Source organism: Micropterus dolomieu, linkage group LG22, assembly GCF_021292245.1.
Source record: "Micropterus dolomieu isolate WLL.071019.BEF.003 ecotype Adirondacks linkage group LG22, ASM2129224v1, whole genome shotgun sequence".
In the NCBI taxonomy this organism is placed as follows: domain Eukaryota; kingdom Metazoa; phylum Chordata; class Actinopteri; order Centrarchiformes; family Centrarchidae; genus Micropterus; species Micropterus dolomieu.
This window is the reverse complement of record NC_060171.1, coordinates 21647201-21672832: the sequence shown is the minus strand read 5'-3', so window position 1 is coordinate 21672832 and position 25632 is coordinate 21647201. Positions and strand designations below refer to the sequence as shown.

Here is a 25632-nt window from a genome sequence, read left to right as displayed (position 1 = left end):
TAGACAGCATCATTTGATGTAACTTCTCAGTAGGAATGGGGAGTATTTGCCCAAGATCCTTCTTGTTTGTAATTATCCAGGGGATTTATCTGGTGTATTCGCCACAGGAGCCTGTTGCTGTTGCGTTGGATTTGCCAGCCAAGTCATTAGATTCACAGTCAGTGGGCACCAAACAACAGTTGGGTCTCTCCCACTCATGTCAGCTCAACAGGGGAGCAGGATGAATAGTGGCAGGCTTTGCAGCTTATATTTGGTGGATATGGTCAAGTGTGACCTTAGACACCAATAGCATATTTTTTTGTTTTGTTTCTTTGTTACAAGCATACTTATTCACAAGAAATGCTCAAGAGCAAATACATTGAAAAGTTGCTGACATAAAGTGCTGTTTTCTAGGCCCATTCAAATCCATCCGACTCAGCTGGGAGATTTGAAGTACACAATGCTTGATACATTACTTTTCCAAGAACAAGCAAATGATGGATTGTAGCAAGATGTTCCAGGCCTATTTATAGTTGATATTTAGATTTATGATAGCCAGGTAGCCACATGTTTCCAAGGCAAACGGCACACCTAGCTCTGTGGCAGACAGGGACAGCTGCAGATGTCTGCCTGACAAACAAGCGGTGACCCCCTGAGACCCTCATCTCTCAGCGCCTGCTAATTGACTTGTTATTGATCAACTCAAAGACAGTCTGATTTATGGGGAAGAGGAGTTGTGGAGACAGCCACCTGGCATGGAGTGTTATGAATGTGAGGAGCAGACCCTGGGGGACTAGAGGCTGCAGTTTAGGAGGACATACAGGAGTTTGCAATGCACCACTGAGCTGACACCTTGCACTAGGAGGGGGTGTTTTTTTCTAATATGACAAATCCAAACAACATCAGTGAGCAATGTGTGTGCATGTGTGTATATGACCGTGGTGCAGGTGTGCAGTGGGAGGGAAGAGTGGGAATGTGACAGGGGCAGTATATGTGTTTGGTGGGAAAGAAGGGGTAGAGAGAAAAAGGGGGATAGGAGAGGCTGTGTGTCTGTGAGTCCATGCCGGTGCGTAGGTGATGCCGAAGAACAAGGCTAAATAAATAAAAAGTACTCCTACTAATCCATCCTTCAGAAACTTCAGAATCATTACTTTTGGGTCTTTGTGTGTAAAACAAAGAGACAGACGGACAGAAAAGGGAACAAGAGGGAAGGTGTAAAAGGTGAAAGACAGAGAAGGGGCATATAGTAGTGATCTTGCGTAAAGGAGTTGCACAGGATAACAGGCTTAGCTCAGAGTGGAGAACACAAAAGGGCTTAAGGCTGATTGCAGGCTGTGACAAGGAAAGGGGGAAGAGATCAAGCCTTCCAGGCAGAACTATGTAAGCCACAGGTCCAAAAAAGACCCTCTGACAGCTCAAGTCACATAGCAGCTTAAGGAAAAGTGTCAATAGCAGAGATGGGCAATGAATGAATTCCACAGCAGCGTTGGTATCTTGCTCACAGGGAATAAAATGTCAGCATTGTCCACATTTGAATAGACCGACCAAAATTGCTGCATGATATTTCCAAATGTCAGGAAGAATGTAGGCATCTTTGTGATTGTATTCAGGGTAAGGAGGGCATTTCACTCTGATATTTCCACTGAGTGTTATGCTGTATATTGAGCATTTGGTATGCTAATTTGTAATTGCATTTTCATAGTGCGTTCAAGAACTTCTTCAGCCTCGCCCAGCCAATTCTCAGTGAATCGCTTCCCACTGTCCACCTCTTCCATCCCTCATCCGGAGACATGATTTGGTAGATTAATACTCAAAGAGGTAGACTTCAATGCAGAGCTATTCGTCAAAGCTACCTGCCAGAACCAACCCCTTACCCCACTACTCAAACACCCCCTCATTCATCTCCCCCTGTCTCTTGTTTCCCTCGCCCCTCTCCTCTCACCCTCACCTAAGGTTTTGTTAATAATCAATTATGTGATTATTCCAATGAGGTGATTAATTACTTGCTCTCCCTACCTCTGTCTCACAGGTTAGCTTGCTTATAATAACATAGTGACAGCCAGGGGACAGCTGAGTTGAGTGATGCTGTCTTGAGACTTCGGGTGACCCTGGATGCCTCGGCTGCGTTTGTTGTCGGCTCATCCTGACTGATGGAGCTTTAACAGAGAGCAGAGACACACCACAACATCACAGCTTCTACAAATAACTTCCCCCACAAGCTACTGACAGCCTGACACCACGGCATCTTCCATGTCCAGCTATCCAAATATTCATTTTATTGGATAGTCTAGTCCTGGGACCACATTAATTCGTTCCAAGTCTTGCATTATGACTCTCCCCGAGGCCCTGCAGAGTTCTTTTTGGTTTTGGACTGGTTCCATTCATCTCTTCTGTTCTGGTGAGTTAGACAATATGAAGAACAACTTAAGCTACAGCAACTGTGAGTGTTCATTTTAAGAACCTTTTTTTAAAAAGAAATCATATTACGATCACAAGATAGGCCGCACAGAACAGAGTTCAATAACATGCTGAGATTGCAGGAAATACATAGCATGATTGTGCTGGAGTTTAAAGTATAGCCCTGCAAAAAGCGAGACCTGCATCTGAGCAGACAATCCAGATGGATGTTGATCCACTCGCAGTAAACCAAATGAAATTAAACCCTAAGCCGGATTCAGGAGCACTAGAGTAGAGTGGGGAATCAAGACCACTGTCTTTAATCAAAATAACAATGCTCTTTAATTCTGTGTTAATTAAATGTAGATTTCCCTGATTGAAGAGCAGTCCGCTTGATGCCAGGGGACCTCCAGTCACATAAACATCCACTCACTGGATTTGTCTTGTGTTTAACCGTGTATTAGTGCTCTTTTCCCAAACTGGCTGGTGCTGGTTTACACAGAAGGTCTGTCAGCTGAGGGATAGTAGCTTGCAAACAACTCCTCAAGATTTCAAACGTTCAGCATCCTTGAAGGCAGGATTTGGGGGCAAGTTGTTAAACACCTTAGTAAGTGGCTTACATCTGTACACTTCTCAAATGAAATGTGAGTAATAGTAAATTTTAAGCACAATACTTCACACTATTCATCTCTGGTCTTGACTGGTCATTCACCTCTTTCCCTTCCCCACTCCCTCCCTCAGTCCCCTTCCATCAATGTAATGAGCAAATCATGGCCACTAGGGAGAAATGTAGAGAGAAAAATTGGCCCCATTATGTGTCAAGGAATGTGAAAAGAGCAGCGCTGTTGTCTGTCAACTCTAACCCCCAACTGTCCCTGGTCTTAACTTCCCACCAAACACAAAGAGCTCTTTTCCCACACGTAGACCTGCTTATTATTTCCCTGTCTTTTAACTACAAAGTCCATTATAGGAAATGCCAGGACAGCCGTGCCCTTTTCTGCACCAGCTCTGCCAGAGTTCAGACAAGGGAACAATGGACACAGTAACACGTGCCGATTCAAGGCTGATTTAGAGTGACTGGTCTTAAACCCGACTTATAGAGTACAGTAATTATAGGAGGTGAAGGGAGGGGCTGTGAAGGATGCCGGGGGTAGGTGGGGGCTTGGGGACGGAGGTTGTTGTCATTTGGCAGCCAGTCCAGTTGGAGAGAGAAATTACTACTGGAGCCAGAGCCTAGGTGGTGAGGTATTTTTCAACGAGTCATCGCAATGAATCACACAATCCAGCGGGGAGACATTATTTTACCATTTCGGTCTCTCACGGTAAACCTGCTGGTGGCGAAGATGATGATAGCAGTGGGCTTTATGAGCAGAAGGAGCAGACATGTACAGTAATTGTTTGAGAACAATAATTTGGAACGTCCCATCCCTTTTCTGTATTCACAAGTCATATTTAGTGTGTGGATTGGACTACACTGAGAAAGAATCGAGCAGTTGAGCCTAACTCAGGGGCGTATGGCAGTTGTTCACTGCAGCAGAACACAGGGATGCCTCAGGAAGGGACTGACAAACATGTGGTCCCTGTAGTTGGAGGGGAAAGTAACTAGCACTGAATACATAAAGATCACAAATAAATACACCATCCACCTGCTCGGCAAGTGCTTTGGGACCGGGTAGATCCGAAGGCATTGATACAGTTTTGCATTTGCTGGCCTGCCTGTACAAGCAGGTATAACAGTCTCTACATAAGCAAATGAATTCCTAAATGAATAGGGAATAAGGGAAAGAGGCAAGCGAGGCCTGTGATGGCCTTCTCATAATAACAATGATAAAAATACTATTCTTCTATTCATACGCCCTCTCTCTTGCTTTACCAACTTTCCCTTTCAGCTCCCACGGGAGGCACATCATTCTAATATACACAGGTTTTCATCCCTTTTTGTGAGACCTGCTGCAGAGATGGAGACAGGGAGAGGGATGGGGATGGGGGACTGTTTATTCAGTCAGATGGTCTAACGTGTGTGGAATAGATTTGAGCTGAAGAGGAAGCTGTCTACACAATGGCAGTTGGCATCAGTGAGTGAGTGAATGATGCTGTTTTCAAAATCACTCCCTCGTTCGCTCATTCAGTTTACTTGGTAGAGCAGAAGTAATTTGAGATTTTGGACCCATTATCATCACTGACAGCTGTAGTGTTGCATAATGGCAATGAAACATCTACTAAGGCGAAACACTGCATTGTGATATATCGAGCAAGAAGAATAAGTCCACAGCCATGCTAGCTGCTTTGTGATGCTGTATTTAAGTACAGCAGGGCTTTGAGTTAAATGCTAAAAAAGAAAACGCAAACGTGCTGATGTTTAGCATGTTTAACCCAAGCGGGAAGCTTCCGGTGTTGTGCCGAATTCTGCCTGCCTGCCGAGAATTGCATGCACCTCGCGACTGGTAACGCTCATTTATGCTGAGAAAAGAGGTGGATGCAAATCTCGGCAGGCAGCCTACAACATCTGTTCTGCCGAATTATGCATCCACCTCTTAAGCTCCTTTTCAGACACTTTGCTGTGCTCATTAATCAAACGCGGTAATCACCACATCTTTTAGCTGAATCTCAATGAATGTTACTTCTACTAAGTGTAATAAAATATTAACGACTCTAAACGTTCTAAAAATATATACTTCGAATCATTTATCATCATTGATGAACCCCACAAAGGATATTATAGCGTTTAAAAGCAGTATTTGGAAGTGTGAAAACTCGGCATTACACCGGTAAGCAAACTGAGGCGAACGTGGAAATTCCTTAAACCTGCATTCTGTCGAACAGCCAGCAGGGGCCAACGCTTCTGGTTGCAAAAAGAAGTCCAGTTCCATTATAAATAATGGTAAAATGACCCTACTTCTCAGCTGATTTATTACCTCAGTGAACACTTTCCTAATGAATTTATGGTCTCAATTGCTAGTTTCAAGTCTTCTTCAAAGAAAATAGACCATAAAGCAGAGTATGCTTCAGAGCGGGATTATCTATGATTGACAAGTCGTTACCATGGCGACCTGTCAATCAAGCTAGAGTGACTCGTACCCATGGCACTTTATTAATTTAACCAGCGCCGTTGAAAAAGCATATTAGGAGTTGGCTGTTCATTTTCTCTAGTGAGTACACTTTTAAGACTGTTGTTCACTAGACAAAATTGTCAGCCGTTAAAATGACTGTTAACATGAATTACAGATGCGCCTAGCTAAGCAAGCAAGCTAGCTCCACACACTGCCATTAGTTCCACCATCTCGTCCAAAAAGCATGGTCACAAAAAAATCAACATGGGGGCACCCTATCGGCCACACTCGAGGCTTCAAAACAGCACTCCACAAACCAACGGGTGACCTCACGATGACTATATCCACTTCTTTTATACAGTATGTGGTTTATCCACTTTCACAATCTTGGTTCAGTGTGTTAGCATGCTGTCTTTTGCTAATTAGCACTAGCAGAGGCTAGTGACCCAAAAATTTCATGCCAATCTGTTTAATCTGTTGCCATAGTAGTTAGCATGGTTAAAAGGTAGTGTTTGTTTACTCCATGTGAGGATGCTACTGTATGTAGTGCATACATTTTGCACTTAAAGTAAATATATATTAAATATATTATTTGTTTATATATAATATTATTCACCCATTCAAAGTTCTTTTCCCAAGATGGCTGCAGCCACGTCTCCATGTCTCTTTTTTATACTCTTTTTTTCCACAGCCTCCTTCTCTTGCTTTACTTCCTCGTGCCATTGCCTGTCATTGTGAAAAGGTGTGTGTGACTCTACTAGTAGAGCAGAGCCCATTATCGTAAATAGGCCAATAAGTAACTTCACACAACGTGTCTCCAATGCAAGCACACTCTATATGCAAAGCAGAGGTACACTGTTAAAGAAACTGGCGCCAAGTGATTATATTTGTAATTTAATTTCCTTGGTCACACAGAGATAAGAGAAGGGAGCGGCTACAGTTGGCCAGGGATGAATAGAGTGACGAGAATGGGACTACAGCTTCATTGTCTGTACTGAGATGTCCAAGACGACACCACTTACGAACAAGGGTACCGGTGGGCAGATATGGTACTTACACAGGGATTCACAAGTCCAAAATTTGAAGACACAAAAACAATATTGGTACCAGAAACAGCAGAGAGGGTTCTGCTATGCAAAAAAACCCCACCTGAACTCTCAAATCAAATGGATGAATGTAAGTGCAGGATAATCAAAAAACTCTTTTTTTCCTGATGCAAGCTCTGTCTCTCCCCTATCTGTCTGTCTCCTTTGCACTCAGTTCTGCCGAACAAATGTAATCAGAAGGGTGGTCTGGGTAGGATGCCAGTCACAAAGAGCAATGGCTCATTGCAGATTCTACAGGCGAGATGAACTGGATCGCTGCAAGAAAGACGACTGAAGGACATAAGGTGTACTCTCCCCACATCCTCTCTCTGTCTCCCTCCCTCTGTCTGCTTTTTCTGAGATTGCAGGAGTACAGACATCACATTTCCTGACTTTTTCCATTTTCAAAGAGTGTCCACTTATACTGATAACAATGCAGTGGAGGGCACAATACTGCAGTGGTCAAACCTCTGATTTTGACTACATCAGAACATTCAGGGCTGTAGAGAGCTGGCGGTGAGCGATGGTGAGGAAGAGAAAGGTACAAAGTTCATCAAAATTTGACACCACACATCGCTGCACAGACTTCAGGGACAGTGTGAAACTATTTTGTGACATCTCAAATCCTCTCTCCCCCTTTGTTCTCTGTTCTCTCCTCCTCTCATCTTTATGTCTTGTTTCTCCCCTGCTGTCTTGTCTTTCGGCGCATTTCCTCGGTGTCTTCACTTTGAACCCAACAGCATTAACCTGTCAGGGAAGTTACAAATGTTCTGAGTGAATTATGTAAACCACAGAGAAATAAAACTGCAAAAAGCATGGAGTTCTCTCTTTATTTCATAATTCATCATGCTCTCAGATCAAGCCAAATAAAGCTTGACTTATTAAGTAGTCCAGCACATCCTGGCTCAAAATCCTCTGAAATATGCTTGATAATATTAATCACACTTTGTCTCTTTTACAAATAAAAAATCAAACACATATGCAAACATGCAAAGATTTTTTTGTGATTTCATTACTCATTAAATTAGAGCAGTGTCTCACGCATTTCAACAGATTTCCCTGCAAGAGGCAAAGCAATAGATGTTACACCAGCACCACCAAAAGGTAAAGCAGAAAACAACTGTTTCTTGCTTTTCTTTGTCTCTTTTTCTTCCACTTCAAAATACAAACTCACATAGCTGAAAATCAGATTAAGGATGCTTCGCCTTGGCAGCCAGCAAGTTTATTTATTTATCTTATTTAACACAACCACAGACATGCACGAGAAAGGGGAAACACACACTTTATATTGGTGGAATGGATAGTGGCAGTGCAGCATAATTAGTAGGACATGGCTGTATAATTTGTCTGTAATTGATATGAAGAGCAGTGGTTAAGCCCAGGTTGTGTACTACACATGCTGCCTGCCGCAGGCAGGAAACGCTGGCGGGCAGCTCAATCTTGGTGCCATCTTCTGATTGATGTCTCTGTAGCAAATGCCCTTCAACAATCACTACCCACAATCTCTCTGTGTCTATCAGGGCACCTGTCTATCTGTGTATAGCATCTTCAACCATTCATCTGTCATTTCTGCCTTTGTGCTAAAATGTCTCACTATCTCTTTCTTTCTATCTCCACATTGATTTGGCCTGTCTTTCTCTGAAGGCATTCTCAACCTTTGGTCTGTTTCTCTTAGAGAGGTGAAAGAGTGGTGTTTTTTGTGGTGGTCAATGGTGAAAAGTGGAGGGTTTGTTCATGAGACACTGGCAGCTATAAAAGACTGCGTGTCTTTAATGGCCCAGACAGCAACCACCGGGGGAAATAAAAGCAACTTTAGATGAAGGAATTCAATTTTGAAAGTACTTACAAAAGCTGCTCTCTCAAATTAGCAAATGAGGTTTGAAGAGGTTTCTTGTAAAAATGAGAACTGAACTAACTACACTGCCGAGAGGCCCAGGTGGACACAAGTGATCAACACATGGTGAATAGAACGGATTTGAAGTTTGGATGGGGAAGCTCTTTAGAACAATTCTGTTCATGGATCGCATGCTGATGCAAGACGGTCGACCTTCAAGGACATTCCCCTCATTTACACAGCAATTAAGCGCTACCCTGTTGGTAAATTGAAAAAGAGACAAAAATCCTCTGTGGATTTAATAACAAACTCATTACCAGGGCCCAACAGGGCGGAACTGCCTTTTAATTAGAGCAACACCTGATTAACGCCCAATTAACAGAGCCAGAGCCACTTAATTCTCCCCCACTTTGGCAGGTTGAGAACATAAACATAAGCAGTCCAGCATCTGAGTGCTTCCTCTCCTCCTGGGAATGTATGAGAGAAAAGTAAATAACGGCTTTGGAGGCAGGCTGTTGTCTGGTGGTGCAAATGCTCTGCAGAGCTGGGAACTGTATGCTGGAAACGTAGTAATTCAAAAAGGAGACAGATGAGGGCCTGGCTGGCAAAAAATCTGCTTCACTACACATGCAACTGCTGGTGGGCTGATGTAGGACAACTGTCCAAGCACAGTGAACCATCATGCGCAGCTACAAAATATGAGCTCTCATTCCTTTTAAAATTTTTATATAGCTGTGGAAGGGACTGGACAGCACACACGAACTAAGCTTACTTGAACATACTATACATGCAGTACATTTTGGTATCCATATGACTGCTAATTGGTAACAAAAACAGGGATAATTCACCACCGATTATTGTGCTTTTTATTACTCATCATCAGCAAACAGGACATATTTTATAAGAAAACAACAAAGTAACAATAACAATAAAAAACTATAAAAATAACAATAACACAATTAGTATTTGCAATACTTATGATGTCCATAAAAAGCCTGCAGTTCACCTTTCAACAGATAAAACATTTAAAAAGAACTGTTGAGAACTGTCAAAAGTGTCACATGGCCATCACAAGATGGTGCTATACATTATTATTGCAACACCTTCTGAGACTTTCCGTTAATGGTAGGAGTTGAATGTTTTGTAACAGTGTTTTTTAGATACATTCAACTGAATCACAACTGGATGTGTCCCCAAATTATGAACTTAATAACTTTGCAAACACACCTACACATCACTTTGTCAGAGAACAGTCCTCAGCTTACATTTGGTGCACAGTTTCTAAAGACGGTATTGTTGATCCTTAGTGTGTTTTTATTTTATTTCAGTCCATACTGGAGCCTTTTGGGATTCAGGATCCTAATTCCTCTAGCCAACACACAACTCCCAACCCAGCTAATCAATATTCAGTCTGCTTGTACAGATCTATAAAGCAGCAAGGAATTGCTGGTTTCTTATTGAGTCTGTGTGCATTAATGTCTTACTTACACATTCATACTCATTGTGTCTGTCATGTCCTTTTTTCTGCTCTCCACTCAAGGTGTTGACATATACCTCTTAGGAGCCATGTTGCTTTTGCTATAACCATGGCGATAACTATAGCTGAAAGAGTGTTTAGCGGCCTTAAGTTGAGAGGAAATCTGCCATGAATCCACAGCCTTCTCTAAGTCAGGTAGAAGGTCTGGAACAACAGCTTGTTCAGCTATAAAGACTATCATCCCCACAACCATCAGCAGGACCCATCCTAAAGCCCCTACCCAATAGGAGGAGCCAAGGCTGGAGAAGTCTTGACGGATCTCTTCCCAGTGTTGATAGCTGAAGAGAGACCAGCTGAGGAGGAAGAAGAAACCTGCAGACAGAAAAGAAAAATGAGGTAAATCAAGTATCATCGTGAGGAAAAGAAAAAAGTGATTAAGGTCAATTATCACATGCCTGGAGCTTTAGAAAACAGTTTGTATGATAATGAACTGCAATTCCAAGGAAAGTAAAACATCTCTTTAAAAACTGCTGCCCTTCAGGGTATGTAAATGAGTTGTACATAAAAGAATTTCTGGAGGTGTGGGTTTGAACTGAACTACACAAACCAAAAGGCTATGTGGAGGTTAATTGGAAATGGGGTTGATTTGAAACTCCCAAAACAATAACAGTGTAATTATTAATAAGGTGAAACACAAAAACATGGTGTGTGGCTGAGGCAAACAAGTGTTTCACATATTTTGAGCTGTGCAGTAGCGTCACCTGTAAAGGTCATGATGAGCACCAGCAGTGTGGTGGGGTACAGGGCCTGTCCTGCCATGAGGAGAGAGCGAGTGTTGGAGTAGGAGCGCACCGTCTCAGATGTCCAGCAGAGGGCAAACACCAGACATAGAGTACCAGTGCAGACCGCCATCAAGAAGGAAATAAGTGCAAATACTGTCTCTGCCTCCGGGGCTGGAAAACACAAAGCAACAGATGCATACGCAGTCCAAAATGAGAAAGGTAAACTACACTAATTGGTATTCATTTTAGATTGCCACATTAACATTAAGTCTCTACTATAAACAGTCAGCATGATGAAGTGAAACATGTTGAGGTGATGACACATCATTCCCCTGCCTAAGACCGAAACCAGAAGTGTGAAATCAAGAGTTCATGTACTTTTAGGTAGTTTTCATGCACATGGAGTTAATGTCACACTACATTAGATTCATTGTGAAAGTAAAATGCATTGGATGTAACAAACACAGACAGGACAATTCATTGTTTTTAACAATTACCAGCAGTCGGGTGTTGTGTTGTCATCTGCAACCCCTACTGGCACAGTTCCACAGTAGTTTTTAGTGACATTGTTACACCTATCATGTTGTCATCCGTGACAAATCAAATAAAAAACAATTTTTTATCTCCTCCCCAAACACCCTATCTGTTGGTACATATACTGTAATAGCGGTTTTGTGACTGTTAATGTGTTATTTGTAAATTTTGTTTTTCTGTGTTTACTACAGGCTCATCTCAATGTTCCCAGGGTCCTATGTTAGGCTATAAGTAAAACATTTCTTCACAGTTCAAATTTAAAAACAGCGAAGGGAGATGGACGTTTCAAATGCAGTTTCAATGGTAACAATTTGTTCAGCCACTGCGGAGATATCAACGTCTTAAAGTAGGAAAAACTGTCTTGCCTGCAAACTTGAGGGAATATAACATCAGTAGGCTATAAGCTATAGGAGGTTGATTTCAACACATTGACCGAGAGAAAAATACATTGAACATAGATATGCTCCCAGCCAGCTTGGCGCCTCTGTGTTCCCAGGGTTTTATGCTCCCCAGGTACTGTGTTCCCCCGCTCAGTATCCTCTTAATAAGACACATTAAGGAGACCTATGTTTCCCTGGTTCAATATGTTGAAATCACCAACTTACAGTTCACTGATGGTATAATTCTTGAAATCTACGCAGGCAAGACAGGTTTCTTGACAGTGAAATATCCACAGTGGCTGAATGTATTTTTAACATTCAAACTGCATTTGAAATGTCCATTTCCCTTAAGTTAACCAATAACAATCTCTCGTTGATGTCAATGTTAATGTATATCAAGAGACAGAGAACACAGGGGAGATCCCTACATCCCCAATGTAGGTTAACTAATTTGATATTAGTACTATACTTTCTATACTATTTCATTGTAATACCTTTGATGTAACACCTTTGTTTTTTATGGTATCATTTATTTTTCAAACTAATAATCACTATCACTGAATGTTTCATAGTTTGACAATAACATAAAAAACTATGAGGACATAACCTGACGTACACTATATTCATACTGAAAGTGCATGTAAAAATGTCAGTGGAATACAACAAACTGACAGGGGACATCAATTATTTGAGTTACCAATGGCAAGAAATAAGATGTAGTACAAAGTACAAGATGTACAAAGAGTAGGTTTCAGCTGACCAACATCGCAGCCAAGTCTGAGAGCTTCAGCAGATATAAGAATGCACTTTTCTGCTACAGCAGCAAGCTCAAACTTGCTTACTACTACTGAGAACCTCCTCTGCAACCCAGTGTTTTTTCAAACGTTCCTCCTGATGTTGCTCACGTTTAGACATTCAAAGGTGAGGGGGAAAAAGGTTGCTCTCTCGGAACCAGTTCGTTATCAACACAGCAAAGCAAAGACATGTCTATATCACAAAATATGCTGCCCTGCCTCACTCATTTTCTTCGCCCTGTTATACAGTATGTCAGTCAAACCTTTTATCTAACCCTGAGTGACAGCTTTAGACAGATGACAAATCTGATTTGTAAACAGCAGGTAAACATCAACAAGGTGAATGTGGCTTGTTGCTCACCATTGAAGAAAGTGCCATCTTTATGATTTGGCTGGTCACTTTGAGTGTTATTCCACTCTGTCCAGAGTCCCCTCTCCTTCAGCCAGAACGGTGTCCAGACTGCGTAGCACACACACAGGCCACCTGCCAACCCTACACAGGACAGAGAAAACCTGAAGCGACTGATGGAGTCCCCCACTTCCAGCAACTTCATTTTTCACCACCACTGAAGGAGAAGGGACAAACAGAAGAGGCGAGAGGAAGAGACATTTAATTACTGATGCGTTTAAGTTTTTTGTTTTTTTTTGTTTTTTTTTAAACCTTTATTTAACCAGGAAAATCCCATTGAGATTACTAATCTCTTTTTCAAGGGAGTCCTGGCCAAGACTGCGGCACAGATCACAACAATTCAGTACATTTCAGACAATTTCATAACAATTTCATAAGACTATTTAAAAACATTTACAAACCATTGATTTGAAGAAGTTGACTAACAGATGGAAAAATCTGTCTCAAAATTAACCTTGTTATATAGTTTATATGAATCAGCTTTAAGAATGTCGATTTGTAATTCAACTAGTCTTACCTTTCTTGTTGAAGAGAACAAAAAAGTGTCAGGAACAAAGCTTTGGAGTTCAAGTGCAACACAGTTTAGACTACAGGAACGTCTTGTGTTTACTGCTGTACAAATACTACTGTACAATCGCTTTGAACAACCTGAGAGATTATTATACCGCACATGGACCACAAGCCCTCACTCGCAGATCAGTGTTGCTCCACCTCTGTTGCAATGGAAACTCCCCCCAGCCAGTATCTAAATTTCCCCGTGAATTCTCCACTGTGACCCACCAACTCATACTGTAGAGAAAGTAAAAGCACCAACAACAGCCATTCAATATTTGAGTAAGTTTGTGCGGCTTACACAAAGCAACAAGGAATAAAGAATAACTTGACATTAAACAGAAGTTAAAACGTCCACAAAGTTTTGATACTTGAGATAGACACTGTAGCAGCAATATACCATGCAGACATTTAAATGCAGAAAGTGTGTTTGTGTGTGTGTGTGTGTGTGTGTGGGGGGGAGGGGCATTATACATGACAACACATTTAAGGAAATCCCACTCTTATCACAGTGGGGTATAATGTGTTGTGGTTGATGGCGTCTTCAACCTCAGATGTCACTGGTCGTTGTAGTCACATACCTACCTCCCCCTTCGCTTTCCTTTGTTGCAATGGAACGGCGCCCACAGCCCACCTAAAACCAAGCTTTCAAAAAAACATTCAGAGCACATTTTACACAAAATAAGCTAGTAGATATCTTAAAATAAAAACATTTAAGTCGATTCAGATTTACTGTAAATGAAAGATTATAGTCAAATAAAGACATAATAATGAATTCCTTTATTCACAGATCATTAACTTTACAGAAGGTACAATACATTCTGATAAAATAAAGTGCATATGACCAAATAATAAAGATGTACAATTCAGATTAAGAGACTTTAAATGTTTCAGAATAAAATGTGACAGATTTTGGTTAACGTACATTTGGCATTCACTTAGAATTTAGTAGTAAATAAACATTGAGTCTTTTGAGTCTGGACTACAAAAAAGCAAGGCCGTCTCAGCTAAAAAGTAAGGCCTCGAGATGCAGAGATAAAAGTACTCTGTCCTCTTCTTCCATCCTGGCCTTGACTGCATTATGTTTCGTCTTCTCTCCTCTTTATCTTGCCCTCAGCTAATGTTTCCCCTTCATTTAGAAACAGGCCTCAGATTTGACCTTGTGTCAGGTGTTTGTGTCAAGCCTTTTCACCATAAAACATAACGACACTGAAGTACTGCCTCTTGAAATTTGGCAGCTACATTCATGCCTGTTTATCCTAAGCTTACTGTCTGGCTCTTTGCAGCAGGGCCTTGAATACATCAAGAATCTCTGGGTCCTCCCCGGCAGACAGCTCTGGAGTGTTCTTCTCCAGCCAATCAGACGAGCGGATCTGGTGCCTGAGAGTACCAATCAGAGAGTCCAGACCCTCTGCGGGCTTTGATGCTTGGCAGTCCAGCAACACAAACTCCTCAGTGGCCAGTGAGCCTGTGTCAGGAACAGGGCTATCCTTCTCCTTCAGCTGGTCGGATGACTTGCTCTCGGGTGGCGATGTTGAATTGACAATCGCAGCATTGTCTGAATCTGCACTGTCCTCTTTCAGTGATTTTTTGCACTCCTTATTGGCTTCTTTGATAAAGCGTGAGTCAGGGCTACTGCTTTTTTCTTCAATTCCTTTCAAAGCCTCCTTAATTCGCTTCATTCCTGAAATAACACAAAACAGTAACAGAACAAGTCAGGAACTATTACTCAGTGGATAGCTAGTTTAAGACACAAAGCAGGAGATGAGATGGAATAACACAAACCATTGACTGAATAAGTGAAATAATAGATATGATCTAATCAATGACTAATTTAAGGCAGAAAATGGGAATTCGATGGAATAGCATAGCACGCTATATGAAAACTTGAAAAATAGATAAACCTTTTAACACATTTAGCTGAACATATGTGTTCGCATAAAAAGCTTCAAACATTAAGGATTATATACACTATATTTCACTTATATTACACTACAGACTGACCAAGTTGAAGGTGGAGCTGTTGGTCTGCAAAGACGATGCGGAACCAGCCGGGTATGGTGCAAGAAAAGGCCTGACCACAGCTCAACACCACCTTGTGTCGGAGAAAACACTTCCACAGCGACAACTCCTCCTGAAATGACGACTCTCTGAGGTACTAACAAAATGGAGAGAAAGAGGCCACACATCAAGCGTACGGACAGTACATGCAATGTTTTCAAGAAATAACCATGTGGCATTATTTGCATTGCAATTAGCTGTATACACAAGTAAGCATAGGTGTCATTTACACTGAGGACGCTGGGGACAAGTCCCCACCACATTTTGAAATGGCTGATTTTGTCCCCATCACTTTTTGAAAGCATTTGTTAAAAATATTCTACAAACTAACTTGCAACAAGAGTGTTAAATAAGAAATGAAAATGCTTTGAGAAAGGTTTAGTTGCACAATTAGAAAACATGCAATGTAATTTAAATATAGAAGAAAAAAATGTGCATTGTCCAAAAACAGTAACTTAAGCTAAAAAAACAAGCTTATATTCTGTTATATTTTTATATTTATGAATTGTCACCTGCCAGCTGAATTTTTGTTTCCCTTTAAATAAAGACATTTCCACTGTAAATTGGATCAGAAAATGTCTCCAGAATGCAAGAAGAAGTTTTTAATGGTCCAGTTTTCTGGGGGAGGACGACAAGACCTCCTGCTAATATATTTCAGCATTTATTATATATTTCTTCAAAATAGTGTAAAAATCTTCTCGTCTTGTTCTCGTGCACGTCAAGTGTGTCATCACGCCCCTAATCTGAGTCCTTATGTCCCCACCACTTTTCAACACAAAGTAACGCCCTCACAAGCAAGAACTGAAACATTAGCCTCCACATCTTAGTGTGACTTTGATCATGGTACCTTTCTGAAGTCCGCCCAGATGTACAGTGTAGCAGGCCTGTCCAGGTAGGGCACGCCCATATTCCGCAGCTCTCCTGTCAGGTAACTGTGAGCGGCTTTCAGTCGGCACCTGTTCTCAGGCAGAAATTCCTTGCTGATCCACTCTAGAACATGAGAGTGTGAAGTGACAATAGGGAAATGTAAATGAAATGTTACAAGTCTTTATGTGCAGCAGAACGCCATGCTGTGCTCCTGCAATATTAAAGGAAGGCGAAAAAAAGGGGATGATATCACTCAGAAGCAGGAAAAGCACGTTTGAATGTTTGAAAAGCTTGCACCTAAAATAATTAGCAATTATGAATTTAAACTCAACTGAGCAAAGAGCTACCTTTGTACAAGGAGAGCTGATTGTATTAGTGTGAATTTAGACTATTCTTAAACCAAAAGGGGGTTGATGCGATTCATTGTGTTTGCAAAGCATGTGAAGCTTGGCTCCATACCTTTGTCATGAAGGAGTTTTGCTACCTGGTGCTGGGTGATTCCAGAGATACCGTGGAATGAGCCCAGCTGGGCCAAAGCCTCCACGAGGTCTCTGTTCTCAGTATACAGAGTGCCTATTCTGACTCCTGCCATTGCAAAGTCCTAGAAACCAAAAGAAGTTAATGAAAAGGAATTGTGAAAGCAAACACCCACTGAAAAAAACACCTGAGATTTCACTGTACTGTCGGCAGGGATATAATATAAATAACGGCCTCACACTCTCATAGACCTCAACACAGTACGTACCTTACTCACACCCCACATTACGTGCGTCCTCTGTGGGTCGGGCAAACTAAAATGAGAGCACATCATAAGCAGTTAAGAGGCTGTCTTCAGTCACAATTGTTATGATTAAGCGTCTAACAGAGTAACCACACGGAGGTTAATTTCATGCTGTTACCTGTCTAAACTGAGGACACTATGAAAGGTGACAGATTCATCAAAGACCGTCAGCATGTACACTTCATCTACAATGGCATGTAGCTCATTTCTAAAGCAGGAAATGGGGGAGAGAAAGATAATATAAATACAGTATACAGTGCAGCATTTATAAACCTTGGCTTTATATTGTTAATGATAATGTTTATGACAAAGAAAATGCAACATAAATGTAAAATGGTGCCTTCAATGTGCTACATCAGTGTAAAAGCACTAAGGTTTATGGATACAACAGCTCAGTGCCTACAACAGTCTCTGTAGAGGGAATTACTCTGGCAAGATCATTTAGAAAACAATAGTGCAGGTGCAGGAGACTCCTGGGCACATGGCTGCACTTGACAATATGCTGATGGTTAGGAGAGGTGATAAAACTCCATCAAGAGCGCTTAATATTCCACACACGGGACAGAGCACTTAAAAAAAAAGAGTTCACACTAGGATCTGTATGCAGTGCCTTGGCAATGTGCTTAAAGCAGCCATAGGACTACCGGGACGACTAGAGTGTCAGGCCACTGCATGAGATAATAGTGGGGCAAACATACCTTTTGGCAAACTCCAAGAAGGCAATCATCTCTTTCCGCGTGTAGATCTTAGCCAAAGGGTTGTGGGGGTTCATCAGTATAACAGCTCGGATGATCAACCCCTAAATGAAACATCCAGTTTCTAAGTAACTTTAAACTGATGTACTGTATCTTCATAGTCTTTTAAGATAAAGCTGCAAAACAAATCACTGAGACAAAATAGAGCATCCGAGGCATTTATCTAAACCAAGAACTTTGCCTGAGCATGTCTGGAGCTTTCCTCAAATATTCAGTAAGGGCAAGTGCTTCAGAAAAAACTATGCATTCATTAATTACCTCTTGTTTAGCCCTTTTCAGACCTTCTTCTAGTTTGCCTACAGTGAGGTGGAAGGGTTGACTGTCTTTGCCATCGGCCTATAAATAAATAATAAGTGGAAAAGGAAAAATACATCAACATCTAAATTTCTGCCAATGACAGCTGACAATACCTTAGGGCGTGCCATCACATGATGCACTTAAAGATCAATGCAATATAAGCCCCCCTACCACGAATTATATTGAATGTATACAATCAGTAAGACACTACAAGTAAACACAAACACACAAGTAAGTAGTACGTAAGTACAAATAAATCAGGCTTTGTATTCCTACCTCACAGTCAAGAGGAACATGAAAGAGTTTTACATCACTGTACAAATCTAGGTCCTCAGTGATTACACCATAGAAAGGAGTAGGGATGAGAATGGCATCTACAACATGAAAAACATAATTACCACATTTTCAAACACATACATCATCTTGCAAATTATCACTTTGACTGACTTTGTGTTTAGATGCATACAAACCTACCATACATGTTTAATAGGTGTATTAATCGCCAATCTTTTGTGACACATGGAAGCTATCATTTTGGTCATTAGCGGCCATTTGTTTGGCTAATTTGTACACAAATTTGCCAAAAAGTTGAATTTGCTGATATAATTTTTTTCAGGCCTATATGCACAAATGAATCGCCATCAAATTACCACCAAAGTGATTCAAGTTGGAAGTAAATAGATGAGCATGGGCTGTCTTCCAGACTTATGATTTTCATATTAAGGCAGTTATTGAGCAAAACAAATATTCTACATCGCTTAAAATGTCCTTACTTGCAGTGGCAATTTATGCGATTTAAGTGTTTTGTTTAAATGGAAAATTGGCCAGCTTTCCTGTTGCTGTTGTACACATATTTATATTCATATAGTGTAAATATGGGTGTGTTGTGTCTGCATGTCAGTGTATCCTGAACTTACCTTTAGGGTCACAAATTACTGCAGCAATACATGAGAAGAAGGAACTACAGCCATTCATCACCACAACCTGAACAAACACACACATCCACTGTGTTATAAAAGACCCAATTACGGTGCAAAAGGAGGCCTGATAAATACTCTACAAATTAATCCACAGACTAAAACAGCCTTTCATTACATCTGTAGATTAAGTTGGTTGCCCTAAAAAAAAGCTGTTAAATTGTAGCAATACGGCATCTTTTTAATCATTACAGAGTTAATCAAATAAATTAATTGAATCCACTGCCTTACATTTTTAAGAATGGCAACAATTCACAGTGTCTTCTGCAGCAGCAGTTTGACACATTTTTAAAAAAGGCTTATTTGTCAGTAATTACATAATTTGCAAGACATCTGTATCAGTCATGGGAGGGGAACCTTTACCCAAATCACAGCAATCCAGATTGACTAGTTACACAAAGAATAAAATATAGAAAAAGGAATGCATTGTGGTGGAAAATCTATTGGTACAATACTTTATTAAAATTAAAAGTCCTGCAGTCAAGTTTTATTTGTGTAAAAGCAATAATTATTAAAAGTAACATGTATTTTAGACTCAAAAGTGCAACTAGTCATTGTGAAGAATGACTCCTTTTAGAAAATTGAAATAATTAATCATTTCATGTTAAGTAAACTTGTAGTACTGTAGGTGCTTCAGGTGGCACAGTAGTTATATTTTTAACCTTCTGTACAGTATGGTGTGTGTGTGCTGAGCGCCTCCACTAACCACAGTCATAACATAAATGTTCTAAAAAGGGCTAAATTTCCCTCTGAAAAGGTCAAAATGTAAAATCACAAAAAAGTTCAAGAACCTGAGAACTGTGCCTACTGTACATACAGTGTATGAGTACATTTTCCACCTCTGCTATTTATATGCTTTCCACAAACTCTAGATTTTACTATATTACAAGGTATAATTTATTAACATTCCCTCCATCTACAGTATTCAGTATCATATTATATTATATAGTGTGACAGTTGTCTTACACATATTGTTACTTGTGTTACATTCCAGAATTAAAAGCTATAATCTTCACTCACGTTGTCAGCTTTCAGTGGGTTTGGAGAACAGCAGTAGTGAGTGAGGAACTTTGCAACCTCCTCTCTCAGGCTGAAAGAAAGCAACATGGAAAGGTTGTAAGAGGGTTAATGTTTACTTGAACTTGTCTTGTATTGTTCAAGAAACTTTACTAGGAGCCACATGACAAATGTGCTTCTCATTTAAAATAAAAATTAAGGTCTACTTTAATATCGTACAATGAGTGTCCCGTCCAGTCCGAATACTGCAGCATGGATGGGTCAACATGCAGCATGTCAGGCTTGGTCAGCTGTAGCAGAAAGGAAAACTGAAATTAATTCATGAACACAGGCAGAGCAATTGATATTGGTACGATTGATACTACTCATGCTCATGCTACTCATTTGGTATCGATTCCTTTTTAAAAAATTAATTATATGAATACAAAACATGGGTGGATGTCTCACTTCCAAATGTTTTCAGTACTTCTGCATAATGTTTGGGCCAATAAACAGCCCTGCCTTATATAACTGGAAACATAAGCATATCAAAAGAAAACATCCAAATCCCATACATATAGATGAAGCATTGAGAAAACAATGATTTAATTCTAGTATGACTGTGAATTACTGGACTATTTTCACACTTACTAGCACAAACATTTTCACACTATATGTGTAATAATGGCCGGTATGTGTCATGTGATTTATCTTTAAGTGTAATTTAAGAAATCATCAGTCTCAGTATTGTTAAAATTGTAACAAAATGTACCGGCATCACATCGAATTCAAAAGGTCTGGTATTATACTCCACAGCATTACATCATTTTTACTTGGATGTGCCTGCACTGTTAATCTTACCCGTTTATGAAGAAGATCATAGCATAATTTGTTCTCACTGGTACCCATGTTGATTATACCCTGGGAGGGAGAAAAAGAGGAGGACCTTATACATAATCATTACAGTGTAACTTTTTGACACATCAGAAATGTCTATCCATCTGTAATGGGTATTCATTACACGACACAGACTCACTTCAGGGTTGTCTGTGTCGTGGTATCGGTCCTTTCCATATTGGACAAAGCCCTCCTGGAGAATGCCCTGATGCTGTCGGATGCTGTTACCGCGGTTGGACAGGTACACGCTAGGGCCGGGAATTTCTGCAGCTCTCGTTGTTGCCAAAACATTCTGAGACATTGCGCAGGCCTTGACAGAGATAGGCGGTGTTGACTTTCTAGTCTCCTGAGTGGAAGCAGCCTGTGCTGTGGGAGCTCCTGATGGTGGCTGAGATAAAGATGAAGGGACAGCTGAGGTCATCAGTGAAGCTGACAGGTGTGCTATGGGTGAGAAGGAGGGGTCAGTCGGTGTTGTTGCAGCAGTGGGAGGAGCACCCTGTCTGACAGCAACCAATGCCCCCGTGAGCATGCTGAACAGGCGCAGCTCATGCTGGCGCTCCTGTTCCGCCCTCCTCTCCTCCCGCTGTTGCCTGCACTCCTCGGCCTTCAGCTCTCTCTCCAGCCGCGACTCCTCCAGGGAGAGGAGGCGCTCCTCTGCAGACTGCTGCCAGCTCAGGAAGCTGGCCAGGGCTTTATCCAGACTGCAACATCTAGCACCCCCGTGGCCCCATGATGTTTTGCAACCACGGCGACGCTTCCTCCGTCTCACAGAGGTTGGGGTGTGAGAGCCCTCCTTTCTGGGCCGCTCAGATGTGTCCTGTGGCACAGGACCACCAACAGCCTGGCTGGCAGCTGTGGCAGAGCCAGCAATGTTCAGGTCACTAAAACCTGGAGACATGAAAAAGATAAACAACTTTTCAACTACCTAACAAATCAAAATCAAATCAACCATATACACAAGTGCAGCAGTTGGTGATCTTGGAAATCTTGGGTGCAGTTCCAGCCACATAGCAGTTACAATTATACAATATTGTAGATTGTTAAAAAATTGAAGAAACCAGATGGTTAATTATATGGTTAAACTTATATTTATGGTCAGAACAGTGGATCACTTCACAAGTCTGAGGTAGAACATTCATAACTATTATGATAAAATCTTTTTCAACAAATATAATTAGTTAATCTTTCTTTAAGTTTCTTCTTCTGAACAAAATAAATAGAAAATTTAATAGAAAACTTAATAATAATAATTAAAATATAATAATTTGTTCATGATTCAAATTAATTAAACCAAATATTTATCAAGATATATTAAAAACATTTATTATATTGTTATTGAGGAAAATCATATTGCGATAATTATCATTATTGTTTTACTGCCCAGCCCTATTTCTAACCTTATGTTAATGATAGTAACAGTAAAAATAAAAGTATTTGGATTGACAACCTGAAGGGGAGATTCTTGCGTTTGTTGAGCTCTCTCCTTGACCCAGAGTGTCCTCTGGCCCCAGTAGGGACTGCCCATCAGTTTCCTGGTCATCACCAGATCCATAGTACATCTCAGGGGGTGCAACACCTGAGTTCAGCATGCTCTCCTCAACATCTTCACATTTAATATCCAGTGGATCTCCGGTTTTTGGAGGCTGACCAAACAGAAACCCACCCGAGGAAGTAGGACCAAAAGAGCCAGCTGAAAGTCCTTGCACGTATGTGTCAGGGCCACCGGGGCTCTGAAACACCTGTTGAGCTATGACAGCTCCGCCCAGGGAGGAGTAGGTAATAGCTGGTCGGTTGGCCAGGACCCTGTCCATCACGTCATAGAACTTCCAAGATCTCATTTTGTGGTTGTCCTTAATGCGGCGGTACTCCAGCTTCATCTTTTTTATCTTCTCCCTGCACTGGTCGCCGGTGCGGTAAATGCCCTTTTCACGCAGGATATGTGCTATGCGGTCAAACACACGCTGATTGCGCAATGAACTCTCTAATTCAATCTGGACCGACTCGTCGGACCACAGCTGGAGCAGCTCCACTATCTCTGGGTCTGTCCAGTTGCTTCCTCGCTCATGCCTCCTGCTGCGGAAGTCCATCCTTTAAGTTACAGGACGTATTCTGCAACACAAAAGGAGGGACAATATGAAGACAAATACAGTAGCCCCTGCCATCACAATTTAAGGAACACATAGAAACGACGGGGCTTAAAGTGGGCACGTGTTTATGCCAAGAGTGTTATGTAAATAGTAAATATAGTACGCTATTTTACCCACTGGTGTTCTCTCACCGTAATTCAAAAGTGCAACTCTTCGGAGCTCAGATGTAACGATATCACCCACGCAAGTCGACACATGTCACGGCTTGTTAACCCGATTTGGACTGGTTTTGAATGGTAAAGCTTTGTCCAGCCGGTGCTAAGATATATTAATAATTCTTAACAGCAAATGTGTCATAACTTGGTGAAATGGGGAATAGACGCGTACAAACAAATCTACATCCGGGTTGACGGCACATGCGTGCTGTCCTTATTCCGGGATAACTTTGGTCCGTGTTAACGGAGGAGCTGGCGCTGCTGAAAGCAGGCTGGATTTCACTTCTAGGCTGTAGCCGGGTAGACACAACCGTGCGAGTCAGAGTCAGAGCTTTGTGTTATAGCCCCCTCTACCGTATGGTGTGCTGTTTTAGCCGTGTGTAAGTTCAATAGATGTCCAGAAGATGGCGGTCACATACAGCTGTACAAATCAGCTATGTGGAAAATGAGGATGCGTGCTTTGGACACAGGCGTGGCCCGGAATAACCGTACCAGCGGTTGAAAACAACACAAAAAGCCATCATTCTGTCAAAATAAACGTGCTATCTTACCATTAGAAACGCATTGACTTAAGTTGCTTCATTAAACACCATGAATGTATAATTTGTAATGGGCCTCAAATTGACTTATTGCACCTGCTAAAGAAGGTGAATTGTTAACGCGGATTAACGTGACGCTAGGTAAATGAATTCCGTCTTCTCGCTATATAAAAACAATGACCCGCCCCTTTCAACGACCACGGTAACACGAATGAAGCGCACTCCCTGGTCCAGTCGGCTTTAAAAGTGACGTATTTCCTGAAGAAAAAGGGTTTGTGGCAGTTTGTTGTCATCTTCGTCCAGTAGTGAACCGTTACGATGTGTTGGCACGTAGCCCCTTATTCTCCCATTTTTTCTATCCATGTGTTTACTTTGCATGTGTGAATTAATGCCAGCATACTTTAGACAGCTTACAAGCCATGTGAAAAAACTGAAACCGTTAGAAGAAACCGTTAACGAAATATCTGGCCGCGACGGTTATAGTTCATTGGCAACATACAACCATGGTGGTGGTTGTGGCAAGTTGGTGGCGGATGACAAGCAAGACGGGATAGTTGAATTCGGCGCCTTTGGAGGAAGATGGGTGTGTGCGGATAGTATTATTATTCATCTCTTGGACCAAGTAGAGGACGTACAGCGTCAGGTTAAATGTAAAGTTGAAAGTCGACCCGCAGGAGAAAGGGGTAGTCCCCGCCCCGGAGGGAGAAGAGGATGAGGAGGCATGACGTCTCGATTCATGTTGGTATCTTAGTTTTTGTATAGAGTTAGATGTGTTCAAAGCAGGGAGGGGAACTGTGGCAGAGTGGGTGGGAACAACAGGAGTATTTGCGGAAAGCATGACTGCTATTTTAGCATAAAGTCTCTGCCAGCGCTGCCGACAGCTCTCTCCAGTCTTCCCAGTCAGGTGAATCCTTCCCCAGTCTGGAGAACAGGCTTTCTTAATCCAGTGTAGGTGGACCTTTTTTTTTTTTTTTTTTTTTAATGGAGGCATGACTTAGCCCGATAATTGGCCAGCTTTGGGTCAGCAGCACTTCCTCTCTGAAGTTTATTGTTGGTAAGATAACAGCATGTTTGTTCTTACTGTTTTTTACAGTGTTGTTTTGTGCAGCATGTCTCATTTTTTGACGTATGCACTGCTTTCCTCCATCCCCGCTGTTTCTCTTGCGCCCACACTCACATTTTCTTTTCTTTTCTTTCTCTTACTTATTCACCCTGTAGCCTTAATAGGCGAAAGCCCTCATCAAGTACTTTTATCTGTGGAAAGTGGGAATTGCTGTAATACATTTCAGTTAGTTCAGCTTCTTCGGGCAAGGAAGAAATTGTTTCAGCCATAGCTACGCACTGATCCTCTTTGCACTGGCATCAGTGGCACCTATTTTTTTTTAAAAAAGGACAATGGTCTCTGTACGGACCCACAAGCTGAAAAACTAAACTTCAAGTGATCCAACTCATTCTGTCTTGTCCTCTGGTTACCATCGTTATTTTATACTTCTAGTGCAACTCCCACTGGGATCTCAACAAGGAAGGAAGTCAAGGTCACTTGCTATTGAGGCAAACAGCAAGGCTCCAAACTTCCTCCTGAATTGGATTACACTGCCTTACCACGTCAGAGATTACCCTATAAACTAATCTTTTGTGTCTGTCTCTGTTAGGCCTTTCCCAGGTCAGTTAAGAGATCAAAGCTATTAAAAGGCTTGGTGCTGCATTTTGTTTATATGTTGCCAGGGGATGTTGGGCTGAGTGGTTCACATACACACTTTGCCCTAGACACCACCTTTCTAGCTCTGTAGCTTCGTCACCAGTGCTGGGTTTTACAATACCAGTAATTCTTTAGTTGGCAGGTCACACATTTTTATAAGAAGCATAAAAAAGAAATGCTCTGGAGGA

The 25632-nt window shown here is 41.4% G+C and overlaps 3 protein-coding genes and 1 long non-coding RNA gene across 17 annotated transcripts in view; 2 read left to right on the top strand and 2 right to left on the bottom strand.

Annotated features, from left to right (window-relative positions):
• Window positions 1-5123: 5123 nt before the first annotated feature.
• Window positions 5124-7278, top strand: LOC123962483. The gene is made up of 3 exons (XR_006822952.1): window positions 5124-5257; window positions 6342-6475; window positions 6687-7278. It is a non-coding gene; the product is annotated as an uncharacterized LOC123962483 (long non-coding RNA).
• Window positions 7279-9279: 2001 nt separating this feature from the next.
• Window positions 9280-12986, bottom strand: si:ch211-256a21.4. Its single transcript, XM_046038401.1, has 3 exons — window positions 12674-12986; window positions 10584-10775; window positions 9280-10194 (listed from the first exon to the last, which is right to left on the bottom strand). The coding sequence occupies exons 1-3, from the start codon at window positions 12864-12866 to the stop codon at window positions 9881-9883; spliced, it is 699 nt and encodes a 232-aa protein (XP_045894357.1). The 5' UTR covers window positions 12867-12986; the 3' UTR covers window positions 9280-9880.
• Window positions 12987-14030: 1044 nt separating this feature from the next.
• accs (1-aminocyclopropane-1-carboxylate synthase homolog (Arabidopsis)(non-functional)) lies at window positions 14031-24322 on the bottom strand. Its single transcript, XM_046036216.1, has 16 exons — window positions 23183-24322; window positions 22352-23013; window positions 21044-21792; window positions 20869-20928; window positions 20248-20318; window positions 20032-20101; window positions 18952-19018; window positions 18311-18408; window positions 17996-18073; window positions 17681-17781; window positions 17101-17190; window positions 16947-16992; window positions 16661-16802; window positions 16182-16324; window positions 15278-15431; window positions 14031-14957 (listed from the first exon to the last, which is right to left on the bottom strand). The coding sequence occupies exons 2-16, from the start codon at window positions 22989-22991 to the stop codon at window positions 14539-14541; spliced, it is 2928 nt and encodes a 975-aa protein (XP_045892172.1). The 5' UTR covers window positions 22992-23013; window positions 23183-24322; the 3' UTR covers window positions 14031-14538.
• Window positions 24001-25632, top strand: part of furinb (furin (paired basic amino acid cleaving enzyme) b) — an 82649-nt gene continuing 81017 nt past the window's right edge. For 3 of the 14 annotated variants that reach the window (XM_046036230.1, XM_046036226.1, XM_046036222.1), the window contains exon 1: window positions 24023-24483. In XM_046036230.1, coding sequence (XP_045892186.1) covers window positions 24457-24483 — 27 coding nt within the window. In that variant the 5' untranslated portion in view covers window positions 24023-24456. Of the gene's footprint in view, window positions 24800-25632 lie in introns of all 14 variants that reach the window. The other 11 variants (XM_046036225.1, XM_046036218.1, XM_046036217.1 and 8 more) reach the window with 7 other exon arrangements.

Coding starts and splice junctions, on each gene's coding strand:
- si:ch211-256a21.4 (XM_046038401.1), bottom strand. CDS start 12,866: ATGAAGTTGCTGGAAGTGGGGGACTCCATCAGTCGCTTCAGGTTTTCT. Junction 10,776..12,673: donor AGATGGCACTTTCTTCAATG/GTGAGCAACAAG, acceptor TGTGTTTTCCAG/CCCCGGAGGCAGAGACAGTA. Junction 10,195..10,583: donor GCTCATCATGACCTTTACAG/GTGACGCTACTG, acceptor TTCTGTCTGCAG/GTTTCTTCTTCCTCCTCAGC.
- accs (XM_046036216.1), bottom strand. CDS start 22,991: ATGGACTTCCGCAGCAGGAGGCATGAGCGAGGAAGCAACTGGACAGAC. Junction 17,191..17,680: donor TTCTTGGAGTTTGCCAAAAG/GTATGTTTGCCC, acceptor TTCCTGCTTTAG/AAATGAGCTACATGCCATTG. Junction 16,993..17,100: donor AGTGTCCTCAGTTTAGACAG/GTAACAGCATGA, acceptor CTCTCATTTTAG/TTTGCCCGACCCACAGAGGA.